Source organism: Oncorhynchus mykiss, chromosome 20 (genome assembly GCF_057628025.1).
Source record: "Oncorhynchus mykiss isolate SJ-2025 chromosome 20, ASM5762802v1, whole genome shotgun sequence".
Taxonomy (NCBI): domain Eukaryota; kingdom Metazoa; phylum Chordata; class Actinopteri; order Salmoniformes; family Salmonidae; genus Oncorhynchus; species Oncorhynchus mykiss.
This window is the reverse complement of record NC_143041.1, coordinates 41,115,842-41,129,946: the sequence shown is the minus strand read 5'-3', so window position 1 is coordinate 41,129,946 and position 14,105 is coordinate 41,115,842. Positions and strand designations below refer to the sequence as shown.

Below are 14,105 nucleotides of genomic sequence, written 5' to 3'. Positions count from 1 at the left end.
CAGATAGACAGACGGACAGGCAGATAGACAGACAGACAGGCAGATAGACAGGCAGATAGACAGACGGACAGGCAGATAGACAGACGGACAAGCAGATAGACAGACAGACAGGCAGATAGACAGACGGACAGGCAGATAGACAGACGGACAGGCAGATAGACAGACAGACAGGCAGATAGACAGACAGACAGGCAGATAGACAGACGGACAGGCAGATAGACAGACAGACAGGCAGATAGACAGACGGACAGGCAGATAGACAGACGGACAGGCAGATAGACAGACGGACAGGCAGATAGACAGACAGACAGGCAGATAGACAGACGGACAGGCAGATAGACAGACAGACAGGCAGATAGACAGACGGACAGGCAGATAGACAGACAGACAGGCAGATAGACAGACGGACAGGCAGATAGACAGACTGACAGGCAGATAGACAGACAGGCAGATAGACAGACGGACAGACAGAGAGACAGACATAGAGACAGACAGGCAGATAGACAGACAGACAGGCAGATAGACAGACGGACAGGCAGATAGACAGAGAGACAGACAGGCAGATAGACAGACAGACAGGCAGATAGACAGACAGGCAGATAGACAGACGGACAGGCAGATAGACAGACAGACAGGCAGATAGACAGACGGACAGGCAGATAGACAGACAGACAGGCAGATAGACAGACGGACAGGCAGATAGACAGACGGACAGACAGAGAGACAGACATAGAGACAGACAGGCAGATAGACAGACAGGCAGATAGACAGACAGACAGGCAGATAGACAGACGGACAGGCAGATAGACAGACGGACAGGCAGATAGACAGACGGACAGGCAGATAGGCAGATAGACAGACAGGCAGACAGACAGACAGGCAGATAGACAGACAGACAGGCAGATAGACAGACAGACAGGCAGATAGACAGACGGACAGGCAGACAGACAGACAGGCAGATAGATAGACAGACAGGCAGACAGACAGACAGGCAGATAGACAGACAGACAGGCAGATAGACAGACAGACAGGCAGATAGACAGACAGACAGGCAGATAGACAGACGGACAGGCAGATAGACAGACAGACAGGCAGATAGACAGACGGACAGGCAGATAGACAGACAGACAGGCAGATAGACAGACAGACAGGCAGATAGACAGACGGACAGGCAGATAGACAGACAGACAGGCAGATAGACAGACAGACAGGCAGATAGACAGACGGACAGGCAGATAGACAGACAGACAGGCAGATAGACAGACAGACAGGCAGATAGACAGACAGACAGGCAGATAGACAGACGGACAGGCAGATAGACAGACGGACAGGCAGATAGACAGACAGACAGGCAGATAGACAGACGGACAGGCAGATAGACAGACGGACAGGCAGATAGACAGACAGACAGGCAGATAGACAGACAGACAGGCAGATAGACAGACGGACAGGCAGATAGACAGACGGACAGGCAGATAGACAGACAGACAGGCAGATAGACAGACGGACAGGCAGATAGACAGACAGACAGGCAGATAGACAGACAGACAGGCAGATAGACAGACAGACAGGGAGATAGACAGACAGGCAGATAGACAGACGGACAGGCAGAGAGACAGAGAGACAGACAGACAGGCAGATAGACAGACGGACCACACGGATACAGCGCTTTCGGAAAGTATTCAGACCACTTGACTTTTTCCACATTTTGTTACGTTACAGTTTTATTCTAGTTAAATTATTGTTTTCTCCTCATCAATCTACACACCATACCCCATATTGACAAAGCAAAAACTTTTTTACATTTTTTTATAATTTATCAAAAATAAAAAACAGAAATTGCTTTATTTACTTAAGTATTCAGACCCTTTGCTATGAGACTCAACATTGAGCTCAGGTGAGATGTTTCTGCAACTTGATTGGAGTCCACCTGTGGTACATTCAATTGATTGGACGTGATTTGGAAAGGCACACACCTGTCTTATATAAGGTAGGTCCCACAGTTGACAGTGCATGTCAGAGCAAAAATCTAGCCATGAGATCAAAGGAATTGTCCGTAGAGCTCCGAGACAGGATTGTGCTGAGGTACAGATCTGGGGAAGGGTACCCAAACATTTCTGCAGCACTGAAGGTCCCTAAGAACACAGTGGGGGGGGGACCTCGGGGAGAAGGGCCTTGGTCAGGGAGGTGACCAAGAACCCCATGGTCACACTGACAGAGCTCCAGTTCCTCTATGGAGATAAGAGAACTTTCCAGAAGCACTCCAATAAACAGGCATTTATGGAAGAGTGGCCAGCCGGAAGCCACTCCTCAGTGAAAGACACATGATAGCCCGCTTGGAGTTTGCCAAAAGGCAACTAAAGACTCTCAGACGATTCTCTGATCTGATGAAACTAAGATTGAACTCTTTGGCCTGAATGACAAGCGTCACGTCTGGAGGAAACCTGGCACCGTCCTTACGGTGAAGCATGGTCGTGGCAGCATCATGCTGTGAGGGTGTTTTTCAGCGGCAGGGACTGGGATACTAGTCAGGATTGAGGGAAAGATGAACAGAGCAAAGTACAGAGAGAGATCCTTGATTAGAACCTGCTCCAGAGCGCTCAGGATCTCAGACTGGGGCTAAGGTTCACCTTCCAACAGGACAACGAGCCTAAGCACACCGCCAAGACAACGCAGGAGTGGTTTCGGGACAAGTCTCTAAATGCCCTTGAGTGGCCCAGCCAGATGCCAGACGTGACCCCGATTGAACATCCCTGGAGAGACTTGAAAATAGCTGTGCAGCGACTCTCCTCATCCAAGCTTGAGAGGATCTACAGAGTAGAATGGGAGAAACTCCCCAAATACAGGTTTGCTAAGCTTGTAGCGTCATACCCAAGAATACTCAAGGCTTCAATGGGGCGGCAGGGTAGCCTAGTGGTTAGAGCGTTAGACTAGTAACCGGAAGGTTGCACGCTCAAACCCCCGAGCTGACAAGGTACAAATCTGTGGTTCTGCCCGTGAACAAGGCAGTTAACCCGCTGTTCCTAGGCCGTCATTGAAATTAAAAATGTGTTCTTAATTGACTTGCCTAGTTAATTAAAGGTAAAATGTTTTAAAAAATCACTGCCAATGGTGCTTCAAGAAGGTACTGAGTAAAGTGTCTGAATACTTATGAAAATGTGATGTTTCAGTTTACATTTTTTTATACAATTGCACAAATTTTAAAAAAAACTGCTTTCTCTTTGTCATGATGGTGTACGGTGTGTAGAATAATGAGATGGGGGGGGAAACTATTTCATCAATAGTATCGTAACAAAATGTGTGAAAAGTCAAGTGGTCTCTCCGAATGCACTGTACCATACATTACAACTGTGTATCTGACATGGTACACGTCTTCTTCTTTTAGCTCAGAACCATGTGTGTGAGGTATATACTTTTGTTTCAAAGTAGATTTGTTTAAGACCAAGAAACACTCTGTGTGACCCTGATTTAGCTCACTGCAGTAAAACCTTGCCTGTGAAAAGGAAAACCTTCCTGTCCTGCAAATGCCAATTCACCCAACCCACACTGAAATATCTAAGTTCTTTTGTATCCCTTTAGGCTCCAGTGTAGGGTGAAGGGCTGTTTATAAGATGTAAACATCAGGAAATGACAGATTTTCAGGGCTTTAAACAAGCCGGTTGGAGCACCATAAGGGGACTACAGCTAGTTTTTTAAATATATATATTTTTTTACCACAGAGTCGCGATGAGCCGTATATTCCGCCATTGAGAGCTAGCTAGCTAAAATTGATTTTGGGCATCAATATGGCGGCCACTCTGGCTGAGAACATTCATGACAGATGCAACCTATGTCTGTCTGTGTTCTAGTCCTTCTAGAGTGGTGAGGCTGTGCGGAGGGCAGGAGAACTACAAAGGTACGTCTAGAACTTGTCTGTTTTGTGTCTGTGTTGTAGTTGTCAGTGTGGAGAGTCGCGAGGCCCACCGTGGCAGACTGGTCATCGAGGCAGAGAGGAGGGCAGGGGAGCTGGCTGCTCAGGCCCAGAGAGACGGCCTTAGCTTGGAGGCCTGTGACAAGGACAAGCAGCTCCGAGCTTTAGAGTGGAGGTGCAAGCTCTACAAACGCATGACGACTGGCTTCCAGCATGCACGTGAGTATGCTGGGATCGTGTGTGTTTGTGGAGGGGGGAGGCTGTGTGTGTGTGTGTGTGTGTGTGTGTGTGTGTGTGTGTGTGTGTGTTTTTTTATTCCTTTATTCTTTAGAACTGTAGTAAACGTGTTGTTGTTGGTGTTCTTGTTAGTGTTCTTGTTGTTGGTGTTGTTGTTGTTCTTGGTGTTCTTGTTGGTGTTGTTGTTGTTGGTGGTGTTCTTATTATTTGTGTTGTTGGTGTTCTTGTTGTTGGTGTTGTTGGTGTTGTTGTTCTTGTTGTTGTTGTTGTTGGTGTTCTTATTATTTGTGTTGTTGGTGTTGTTGGTGCTGTTGTTGGTGTTCTTGTTGTTGTTCTTGGTTTTGTAGTTTATAGTGGAGAGAATAGAGGGGAGGGTTTATAGTGGAGATAATAGAGGGGAGGGTTTATAGTGGAGATAATAGAGGGGAGGGTTTATAGTGGAGATAATAGAGGGGAGGGTTTATAGTGGAGATAATAGAGGGGAGGGTTTATAGTGGAGATAATAGAGGGGAGGGTTTATAGTGGAGATAATAGAGGGGAGGGTTTATAGTGGAGAGAATAGAGGGGAGGGTTTATAGTGGAGAGAATAGAGAGGAGGGTTTATAGTGGAGATAATAGAGGGGAGGGTTTATAGTGGAGATAATAGAGGGGAGGGTTTATAGTGGAGATAATAGAGGGGAGGGTTTATAGTGGAGATAATAGAGGGGAGGGTTTATAGTGGAGATAATAGAGAGGAGGGTTTATAGTGGAGATAATAGAGAGGAGGGTTTATAGTGGAGAGAATAGAGAGGAGGTTTTATAGTGGAGAGAATAGAGAGGAGGGTTTATAGTGGAGAGAATAGAGGGGAGGGTTTCGAGGGGAGAGTTAAGAATACTTATGAAAATATGATATTTTTATTTTTATGTAAATGTGATATCAGTTTTTTATTATTATGTAAAAAATATAAACACTTTTTGCTTGGTCATTATGGGGTACTATGAGGAAAAAACAATTTAATACATTTTTGAATAATTCTGTAATATAATAAAATGTGGTAAAAGTCAAGGGCTCTGAATTCTCTCTCTCTCTCTCTCTCTCTCTCTCTCTCTCTCTCTCTCTCTCTCTCTCTCTCTCTCTCTCTCTCTCTCTCTCTCTCTCTCTCTCTCTCTCTCTCTCTCTCTCTCTCTCTCTCTCTCTCTCTCTCTCTCTCTCTCTCTCTCTCTCTCTCTCTCTCTCTCTCTCTCTCTCTCTCTCTCTCTCTCTCTCTCTCTCTCTCTCTCAATGCTACCAAATACTAATTGAATGTATGTAAACTTCTGACCCACTGGGAATGTGATAAAAGAAATAAAAGCTGAAATAAATCATTCTCTCTCTACTATTATTCTGACATTTCACATTCTTAAAATAAAGTGGAGATCCTAACTGACCTAAAACAGGGAATTTTTACTAGGATTAAATGTCAGGAATGGTTAAAAACTGAGTTTAAATGTATTCTGCTAAGGTGTATGTAAATTTCCAACTTTGACTGTATCTATTTGTTTTCTCATGATTTGTTTGGGTCTAATTGTGTTGCTGTCCTGGGGCTCTGTGGGGTTTGTCTGTGTTTGTGAACAGAGCCCCCAGGACCAGCTTGCTTAGGGGACTCTTCTCCAGGTTCATCTCTCTGTAGGTGATGGCTTTGTTATGGAAGGTTTGGGAATCGCTTCCTTTTAGGTGGTTGTAGAATTGAACTGCTCTTTTCTGGATTTTGATCATTAGCGGGAATCGGCCTAATTCTGCCCTGCAGGCATTCGCTATTACTCTCTCATCTACCGACTTCAGCTATAAAGTTTAGCTGTTCAAAATATAGTTAACTAGTTTAGTAGTTTCTAAAAAATACTCTCAAAAAATGCTTATAGCATCCAGCAGTGTTAGAGTTTAAAAAAGTGTGTTATTTTCCTAACAGGCGAAGGTGCTGGTGACTTGCTAGGCTCAAAGTCTACATCTATTTCTGTTTCCAAAAGGTTAACTGCTTTTGACAAGTGGATAATATGACAAGGGCTGCTTGGCTACTGTGCAGCCCGCATGTCACCGAGAATACACAGAGAGAGATGTGGGGGGAGAGGGGGAGAGAGAGAGAGAGGGAGAGAGAGAGAGAGAGAGAGAGAGAGAGAGAGAGAGAGAGATTGGCAGTGATTAATGAGGTGAGGTTCCATCTGATCCAACTACTACTGATGGCACAAACAGAGAGAGAGAGGGGGGGGGTGAAGGTGAGGAAGGAGACAGAAGAGAGATGCGAAGAGAGATTATACCTCTGATTCATTATAATGGTGGTATTATACCAACCTCTGATTCATTATAGTGGTGGTATTATACCAACCTCTGATTCATTATAGTGGTGGCATTATACCAACCTCTGATTCATTATAGTGGTGGCATTATATCAACCTCTGATTCATTATAGTGGTGGAATTATACCTCTGATTCATTATAGTGGTGGTATTATACCTCTGATTCATTATAGTGGTGGTATTATACCTCTGATTCATTATAGTGGTGGTATTATACCTCTATTTCTGAACACTGACACGCCAAAAATAAACTATGTCAACACACACCCCAGAGACTGAGGGCGTGCAGACATACACAGACACGCACTCACACACACACACACACAGTACTAAAGTGAGTAATTAACTGAACACTCTCACCATGAATTCAAACAACTCCAAATAAATACAGAAGTTTTTTCACTGCAAGTTTTCAACACATTTTTTTTCAGTCCTTCCAGGAGGTTGTTCTCTGTTTTTCAAGAGACTGTCCAAACCCCACTTTGGTCATACATTCACACACCCTCTCTCTACCTTTTCTACTACTCCAGACTGTGTGTGTGCTGACATCATAGCTGTTGACTCTTAAGTGGTTGAGTGACGGTGGGTCCCCCCCCCCCTCCCCACCTCCCCACCAACACACACACACACACACACACACACACACGCTCCCTCCCATGGAGTTGCTGTTTGTGCATGCGGAGCAACTGTCAGCACCCTGCCTGCGCTGCTGCCCTCCCTCTATCCCTCCCTCCCTCCCTCCCTCTATCCCTCCCTCCCTCCCTCCTCTTTATCCCCCACCCCGCTAGGAAGATTGAGGTCGAGCACTGAGCCAGACACAGGCCTCATCGTACGACCAATTCACACACACAGACACACACACGCTCACAGCGCTCTACCCAGTGTGCTGTACCTATCAGACAGATGCCTTTAGGCACTGATGTGAAACCAGCTATTATCCATCCTAATGGTTAAGATCAGGGTTAGGGAAACCACCTTACGTGATCCTGGACCTGCTCTTATGAACAACTTCTACCTCCAGAACTGGCCACCACTCACGGTGGGCTATAGTGCCTCTTACCATCTTTCTGTCTCACCCCCCCCCCCCCCCCCCCCCCTTACCATCTTTCTGCCCCCCCCCCCCTTCCCCACCTCTATTTTCCTATGCGTTTCTCTATGCCAGCGTGATGATTTACAAAGCAAGGCCATACGGTTGACATGCTAAAACACATAAATGTGTATAATCCAGAATGTATAAACCGCATGAAACATTATTTATGTACACGCGGTCCCCTGGTGTGTTAAGGGGAGCACTGACGAGAGGACTACTGTGTGTTTGTGTGTGAGTGTAGGATACTGTGAGAGGCCATTCATGCCTCTCTAGGCTTAGAGTGCTGGAGTAAATACACTTTTAGCATGCTTCATTTATTCACTTTAATACAAAGTCAATTTACTGGAAGAAGTGTGGGTTTAGAGCAAGACACACACACACACAGACACACACACATACACACACACACACATAGACACACACACACACACACATAGACACACACACACACACACACACACACACACACACACACACACCGATGAAGAAGAGAGAGGTGTTTTACGTGAGTGTGCTCACCTCCACAGCTGTAGTGTGTGTGAGTAGCGCGGACCTGTTGCAGCAGGCGCTCCATATGCCCTATGTGCTCTCTTCTCCTGGGCTCCCGACCATCACTCTCCCTACAGCCTAGTGGGAGGGGCTCCAGACCATCACTCTCCCTACAGTCTAGTGGGAGGGGCTCCAGACCATCACTCTCCCTACAGTCTAGTTGGAGGGGCTCCCGACCATCACTCTCCCTCCAGTCTAGTGGGAGGGGGGTTAGGGTGTAGGGGGTAGGGGGTGAAATATAGGGATTGAAGATAGAAAGAGAGACAGTAAATCAGTGGTCAACTTTTCACCAGTAAACACATACAGTACAAACATCAACTTTTACCCCTGTCATCTCAATCAGCTCAGAATCCCCAAACCACGGTAGTAGTTAATTAAGGGTTAGGGGTTATTCTCTCAGCACTAAACATGAACTGTACACACCTCCAAACAGACAGGGCCTGCCCGAGCCACTAAGCGACAGAAGTAGCGGCTAAGGGCCCTGCACAGATCCAACGAGGGGAAAAAGTAGCTAGGTAGCATTGATTTGTTTTTGCAGAGACATATTTTTTTTGGTGCATCTGATGACCTACCGTGGTGATGAACATGAATTTATCCTGAACCCTCTGATGCTAAAGCTGTCAAATCCTCCCATGTTTCTAGTTTAGTGGTGCTATGTTGTCAAATCCTCCCATGTTTCTAGTTTAGTGGTGCTATGTTGTCAAATCCTCCCATGTTTCTAGTTTAGTGGTGCTATGCTGTCAAATCCTCCCATGTTTCTAGTTTAGTGGTGCTATGTTGTCAAATCCTCCCATGTTTCTAGTTTAGTGGTGCTATGTTGTCAAATCCTCCCATGTTTCTAGTTTAGTGGTGCTATGCTGTCAAATCCTCCCATGTTTCTAGTTTAGTGGTGCTGTGTTGTCAAATCCTCCCATGTTTCTAGTTTAGTGGTGCTATGTTGTCAAATCCTCCCATGTTTCTAGTTTAGTGGTGCTATGTTGTCAAATCCTCCCATGTTTCTAGTTTAGTGGTGCTATGTTGTCAAATCCTCCCATGTTTCTAGTTTAGTGGTGCTATGCTGTCAAATCCTCCCATGTTTCTAGTTTAGTGGTGCTATGTTGTCAAAACCTCCCATGTTTCTAGTTTAGTGGTGCTATGCTATCAAATCCTCCCATGTTTCTAGTTTAGTGGTGCTGTGTTGTCAAATCCTCCCATGTTTCTAGTTTGACCAGCTGTTTTCAGAAACTGATATTTTTTAATTGCATTGTCATATTGGCTGGTTTGCTAGCAGCAAACTATTTAGCTAGCTTCTAGCCTGTTGTTTGATATTTAATGTGATCTCCATGTAATGAACAGTCAGTGTTGACAAGTGTCCTGACGAGAAGGCAAACTTTTCTTGCTATGACAGGCAAAATCGGGCTTCATCAGCTCATTGTTATGGATGTATCCAAATGAATGTCAATAGAAAACAGCTACTTTGCTGTTATTCTGGCTGCAGCGTTTGTGACTGTGTGTTAGCAGTAGCTAGCTGGTTAGCTAGCGAGCAAGGGATGAGAATGTTGCCAGCGAGCATGGCAACGGAACATAGAGAACGAACGACTGGGTTGCGTCCCTAGCAACCAAAATATGAAAAAGTATGAATTGGCTTATTTAAATGAAAATATAAACACTTTTTTTCCTTTTCCTTGGGAACTGTGGTATAAGCATGTAAAATTCCTTCGTTCGGTACATTACCTTGGAAAATTTGGACGCCGCAGCGGGACGAGGCGGAACATCAGCGTTTATTCCTTATGTCGTCATGGCCAAATACGTACCCAGAGGCTCTGTCTCTAGGGGGCCCCGATTTATTTTGTTATTCACTCTCACTCAGATATCATATAAACATGGCATAAGTCATGGCTAGGGTTACAAAGCTACTGGAAACTTACCAAAGTTACCACACAAGATTCAGTAATTTTGGTATTTAACATGTTATCTATGGCAATCTATTGTAATTTGGAGAATTTACACTTGAATAACTTTTTTTTTTAAGTATTCCTAAAATACTATTTATTTGTTATATCTGTGTCCATATTTTGCCCATGAGTTTCTAGTGAATAGACCACATGTTTAAAAAATAAAATAGCCTAATTAATGCGAACAAGCATTTAATCAACAATGGCATTATTTTCAGTTAAATATGCAAATCTTCCAACTGCCACCAGTTTGTCGCCAAAACATTGATGACAGATACACATGTATATAGTAAAATGCATATCAATATAGTAAAATACATAAAATTGTGTAAAAGATATATAGGATATTATGCTGAAACCCTTAGGAAATGTGTTTTTATAGCATTGTCAATTAATATTTTAAAATGTGATAAGGCCACACAGAGGGCCAGAGATAATTACAGACACCTGTGATTATCTGAAGTACCCATAAAGTCCACTAGATGTCTTGTGATAAGTTTCCGCCAGAAACTTGAAAGTGACCAAACATTCTGGTAGTTTGCTGGTAAACTTTGAATGTTACCATTAATATACTCTCCCTAGTCATGTCAAACATGACATTTGCATGACATTTGCATTAAAAATAGATTTTTTCTCTCTGCCGTCAAGACACTAAAATATTTTGCACACGAGGTGGGGGGGCCCCCTAACCAAATCTCGCTTAGGCCCCCAAAAAGGCTGGGGTTGACCATGCAAACAGACCAGTCACCTCGGTGTGAGTCCATTTGTGATTCATATTATATAAAGTGTCCTTGGGTTTGAAGAAGACATATTAAATAGAATAAAATTCATTGATTTCTCATCTCAGCGGTTTAATTGCCTTGATCTCATCATCTGCTGACAAAGTATTTATTCATTACCCTTTCGTCCTCTCTCAATATTTGTTCAACTTTTTCTATTACATTTCTTATTTTATTCATTCCAATCTGAGACACCCTCTCCAAGGCTGATCTAAGTGTATGGTTAGAGGGAGAGTCGTGATAGAGTCCTGACTGTGGGTTAAAACCGATGTTAACAACTCTTGCTGTGAAGTTTTTTATTTTATTTATTTCACCTTTATTTAACCAGGTAGGCAAGTTGAGAACAAGTTCTCATTTACAATTGCATACAACGACACAGAGTTACACATGGAGTAAAACAAACATACAGTCAATAATACAGTAGAAAAGTCTATATACAATGTGAGCAAATGAGGTGAGATAAGGGAGGTAAAGGCAAAAAAAGTCCATGGTGGCGAAGTAAATACAATATAGCAAGAAAAACACTGGAATGGTAGATTTGCAGTGGAAGAATGTGCAAGGTAGAGATAGAAATAATGGGGTGCAAAGGAGCAAAATAAATAAATAAATACAGTAGGGGGAGAGGTAGTTGTTTGGGCTAATTTATAGATGGGCTATGTACAGGTGCAGTAATCTGTGAGCTGCTCTGACAGCTGGTGCTTAAAGCTAGTGAGGGAGATATGTGTTTCCAGTTTCAGAGTTTTTTGTAGTTCGTTCCAGTCATTGGCAGCAGAGAACTGGAAGGAGAGGAGGCCAAAGGAAGAATGGGTTTTGGGGGTGACTAGTGAGATATACCTTCTGGAGCGCGTGCTACAGTTGGGTGCTGCTATGGTGACCAGTGAGCTGCGATAAGGGGGGACTTTACCTCGCAGGGTCTTGTAGATAACCTGGAGCAAGTGGGTTTGGCGACGAGTATGAAGCGAGGGCCAGCCAACGAGAAAGTACAGGTCGCAGTGGTTGGTAGTATATGGGGCTTTGGTGACAAAACGGATGGCACTGTGATAGACTGCATCCAATTTATTGAGTAGGGTATTGGAGGCTATTTTGTCACCGACGTCGAGGATTGGTAGGATGGTCAGTTTTACAAGGATATGTTTGGCAGCATGAGTGAAGGATGCTTTGTTGAGAAATAGGAAGCCAATTCTAGATTTAACTGTTTGATGTGAGTCTGGAAGGAGAGTTTACAGTCAGAACCGTCCAGAGTAGTGATGTTGGACGGGCGGGCAGGTGCAGGCAGCGATCGGGTGAAGAGCATGCATTTAGTTTTATTTGTATTTAAGAGCAGTTGGAGGCCACGGAAGGAGAGTTGTATGGCATTGAAGCTCGTCGGGAGGTTAGTTAACACAGTGTCCAAAGAAGGGCCAGAATTATACAGAGTGGTGTCGTCTGCGTAGAGGTGGATCAGAGACTCACCAGCAGCAAGAGCGACATCATTGATGTATACAGAGAAGAGAGTCGGTCCGAGAATTGAACGCTGAGGCATCCCCATAGAGACTGCCAGAGGCCCGGACAACAGGCCCTCCGATTTGACACACTGAACTCCATCAGAGAAGTAGTTAGTGAGCCAGGCGAGGCAATCATTTGAGAAACCAAGGCTATCGAGTCTGTCGATGAGGATGTGGTAATTGACAGAGTGGAAAGCCTTGGCCAGGTCAATGAATACGGCTGCACAGTATTGTTTCTTATCGATGGCGGTTAAGATATTGTTTAGGACCTTGAGTGTGGCTGAGGTGCACCCATGACCAGCTCTGAAACCATCGCAGAGAAGGTATGGTGGGATTCGAAATGGTCGGTAATTTGTTTGTTGACTTGGCTTTCGAAGACCTTAGAAAGGCAGGGTAGGATAGATATAGGCCTGTAGCAGTTTGGGTCAAGAGTGCCCACCCCTTTGAAGAGGGGGATGACCGCAGCTGCTTTCCAATCTTTGGTAATCTCAGACGACACGAAAGAGAGGTTGAACAGGCTAGTAATAGGAGTTGCAACAATTTCGGCAGATACTTTGAGAAAGAAAGGGTCCAGATTGTCTAGCCCGGCGGATTTGTAGGGGTCCAGATTTTGCAGCTCTTTCAGAACATCAGCTGACTGGATTTGGGAAAAGGAGAAATGGGGAAGGCTTGGGCGAGTTGCTAGGGGGGTGCAGTGCTGTTGACCAGGGTAGGGGTAGCCAGGTGGAAAGCATGGCCAGCCGTAGAAAAATGCTTATTGAAATTCTCAATTATAGTGGATTTATCGGTGGTGAAAGTGTTTCCTATCCTCAGGGCAGTGGGCAGCTGGGAGGAGGTGTTCTTATTCTCCGTGGACTTTACAGTGTCCCAGAACTTTTTTGAGTTTGTGTTGCAGGAAGCAAATTTCTGCTTGAAAAAGCTAGCCTTGGCTTTTCTAACTGCCTGTGTATATTGGTTTCTAGCTTCCCTGAAAAGTTGCATATCACGGGGGCTGTTCGATGCTAATGCAGAAAGCTATAGGATGTTTTTGTGATGGTTAAGGGCAGTCAGGTCTGGAGAGAATCAAGGGCTATATCTGTTCCTGGTTCTAAATTTCTTGAAGGGGGCATGCTTATTTAAGATGGTGAGGAAGGCATTTAAAAAAAAAACAGGCATCCTCTACTGACGGGATGAGATCAATATCCTTACAGGATACCCCGGCCAGGTCGGTTAGAAAGGCCTGCTAACTGGAGTGATTCAGGGAGCGTTTGATAGGAGTGACGGAGTGCTGAGGAGTGACGGACTCCATCCTAGCTGGAGGGGTGCTCTCATCTTATCTACCAACATAGACAGGGCTCTAACTCCTCTAGCTCCACAATGAGATAGGGTGCAGTTCAGGCCGCAGGCTGTTAGCCAGTCTGCCAGATTAGTGGAGTATGCCACTAGCACAGTCAGTGTAGTCAGCTCAGCTATCCCCAATGAGACCGTGTCTGTGCCTCGACCTAGGTTGGGAAAAACTAAACATGGCGGTGTTCGCCTTAGCAATCTCACTAGGATAAAGACCCCCTCCATTCCTGCCATTATTGAAAGAGATCGTGATACCTCACATCTCAAAATAGGGCTACTTAATGTTAGATCCCTTACTTCAAAGGCAGTTATAGTCAATGAACTAATCACTGATCATAATCTGGATGTGATTGGCCTGACTGAAATATGGCTTAAGCCTGATGAATCTACTGTGTTAAATGAGGCCTCACCTCCTGGTTACACTAGTGACCATATCCCCCGTGCATCCCTTAAAGGCGGAGGTGTTGCTAACATTTACGATGCACA

General features: G+C 44.7%; 1 protein-coding gene across 1 annotated transcript in view; it reads right to left on the bottom strand.

Moving 5' to 3' along the window:
* Positions 1–14,105, bottom strand: part of LOC110499541 (ankyrin repeat and fibronectin type-III domain-containing protein 1) — a 157,170-nt gene that overhangs the window by 52,581 nt on the left and 90,484 nt on the right. The window contains exon 10 of the mRNA XM_090213098.1: positions 8,067–8,291. Coding sequence (XP_090069224.1) covers positions 8,067–8,291 — 225 coding nt within the window. The remainder of the gene's footprint in view (positions 1–8,066; positions 8,292–14,105) is intronic.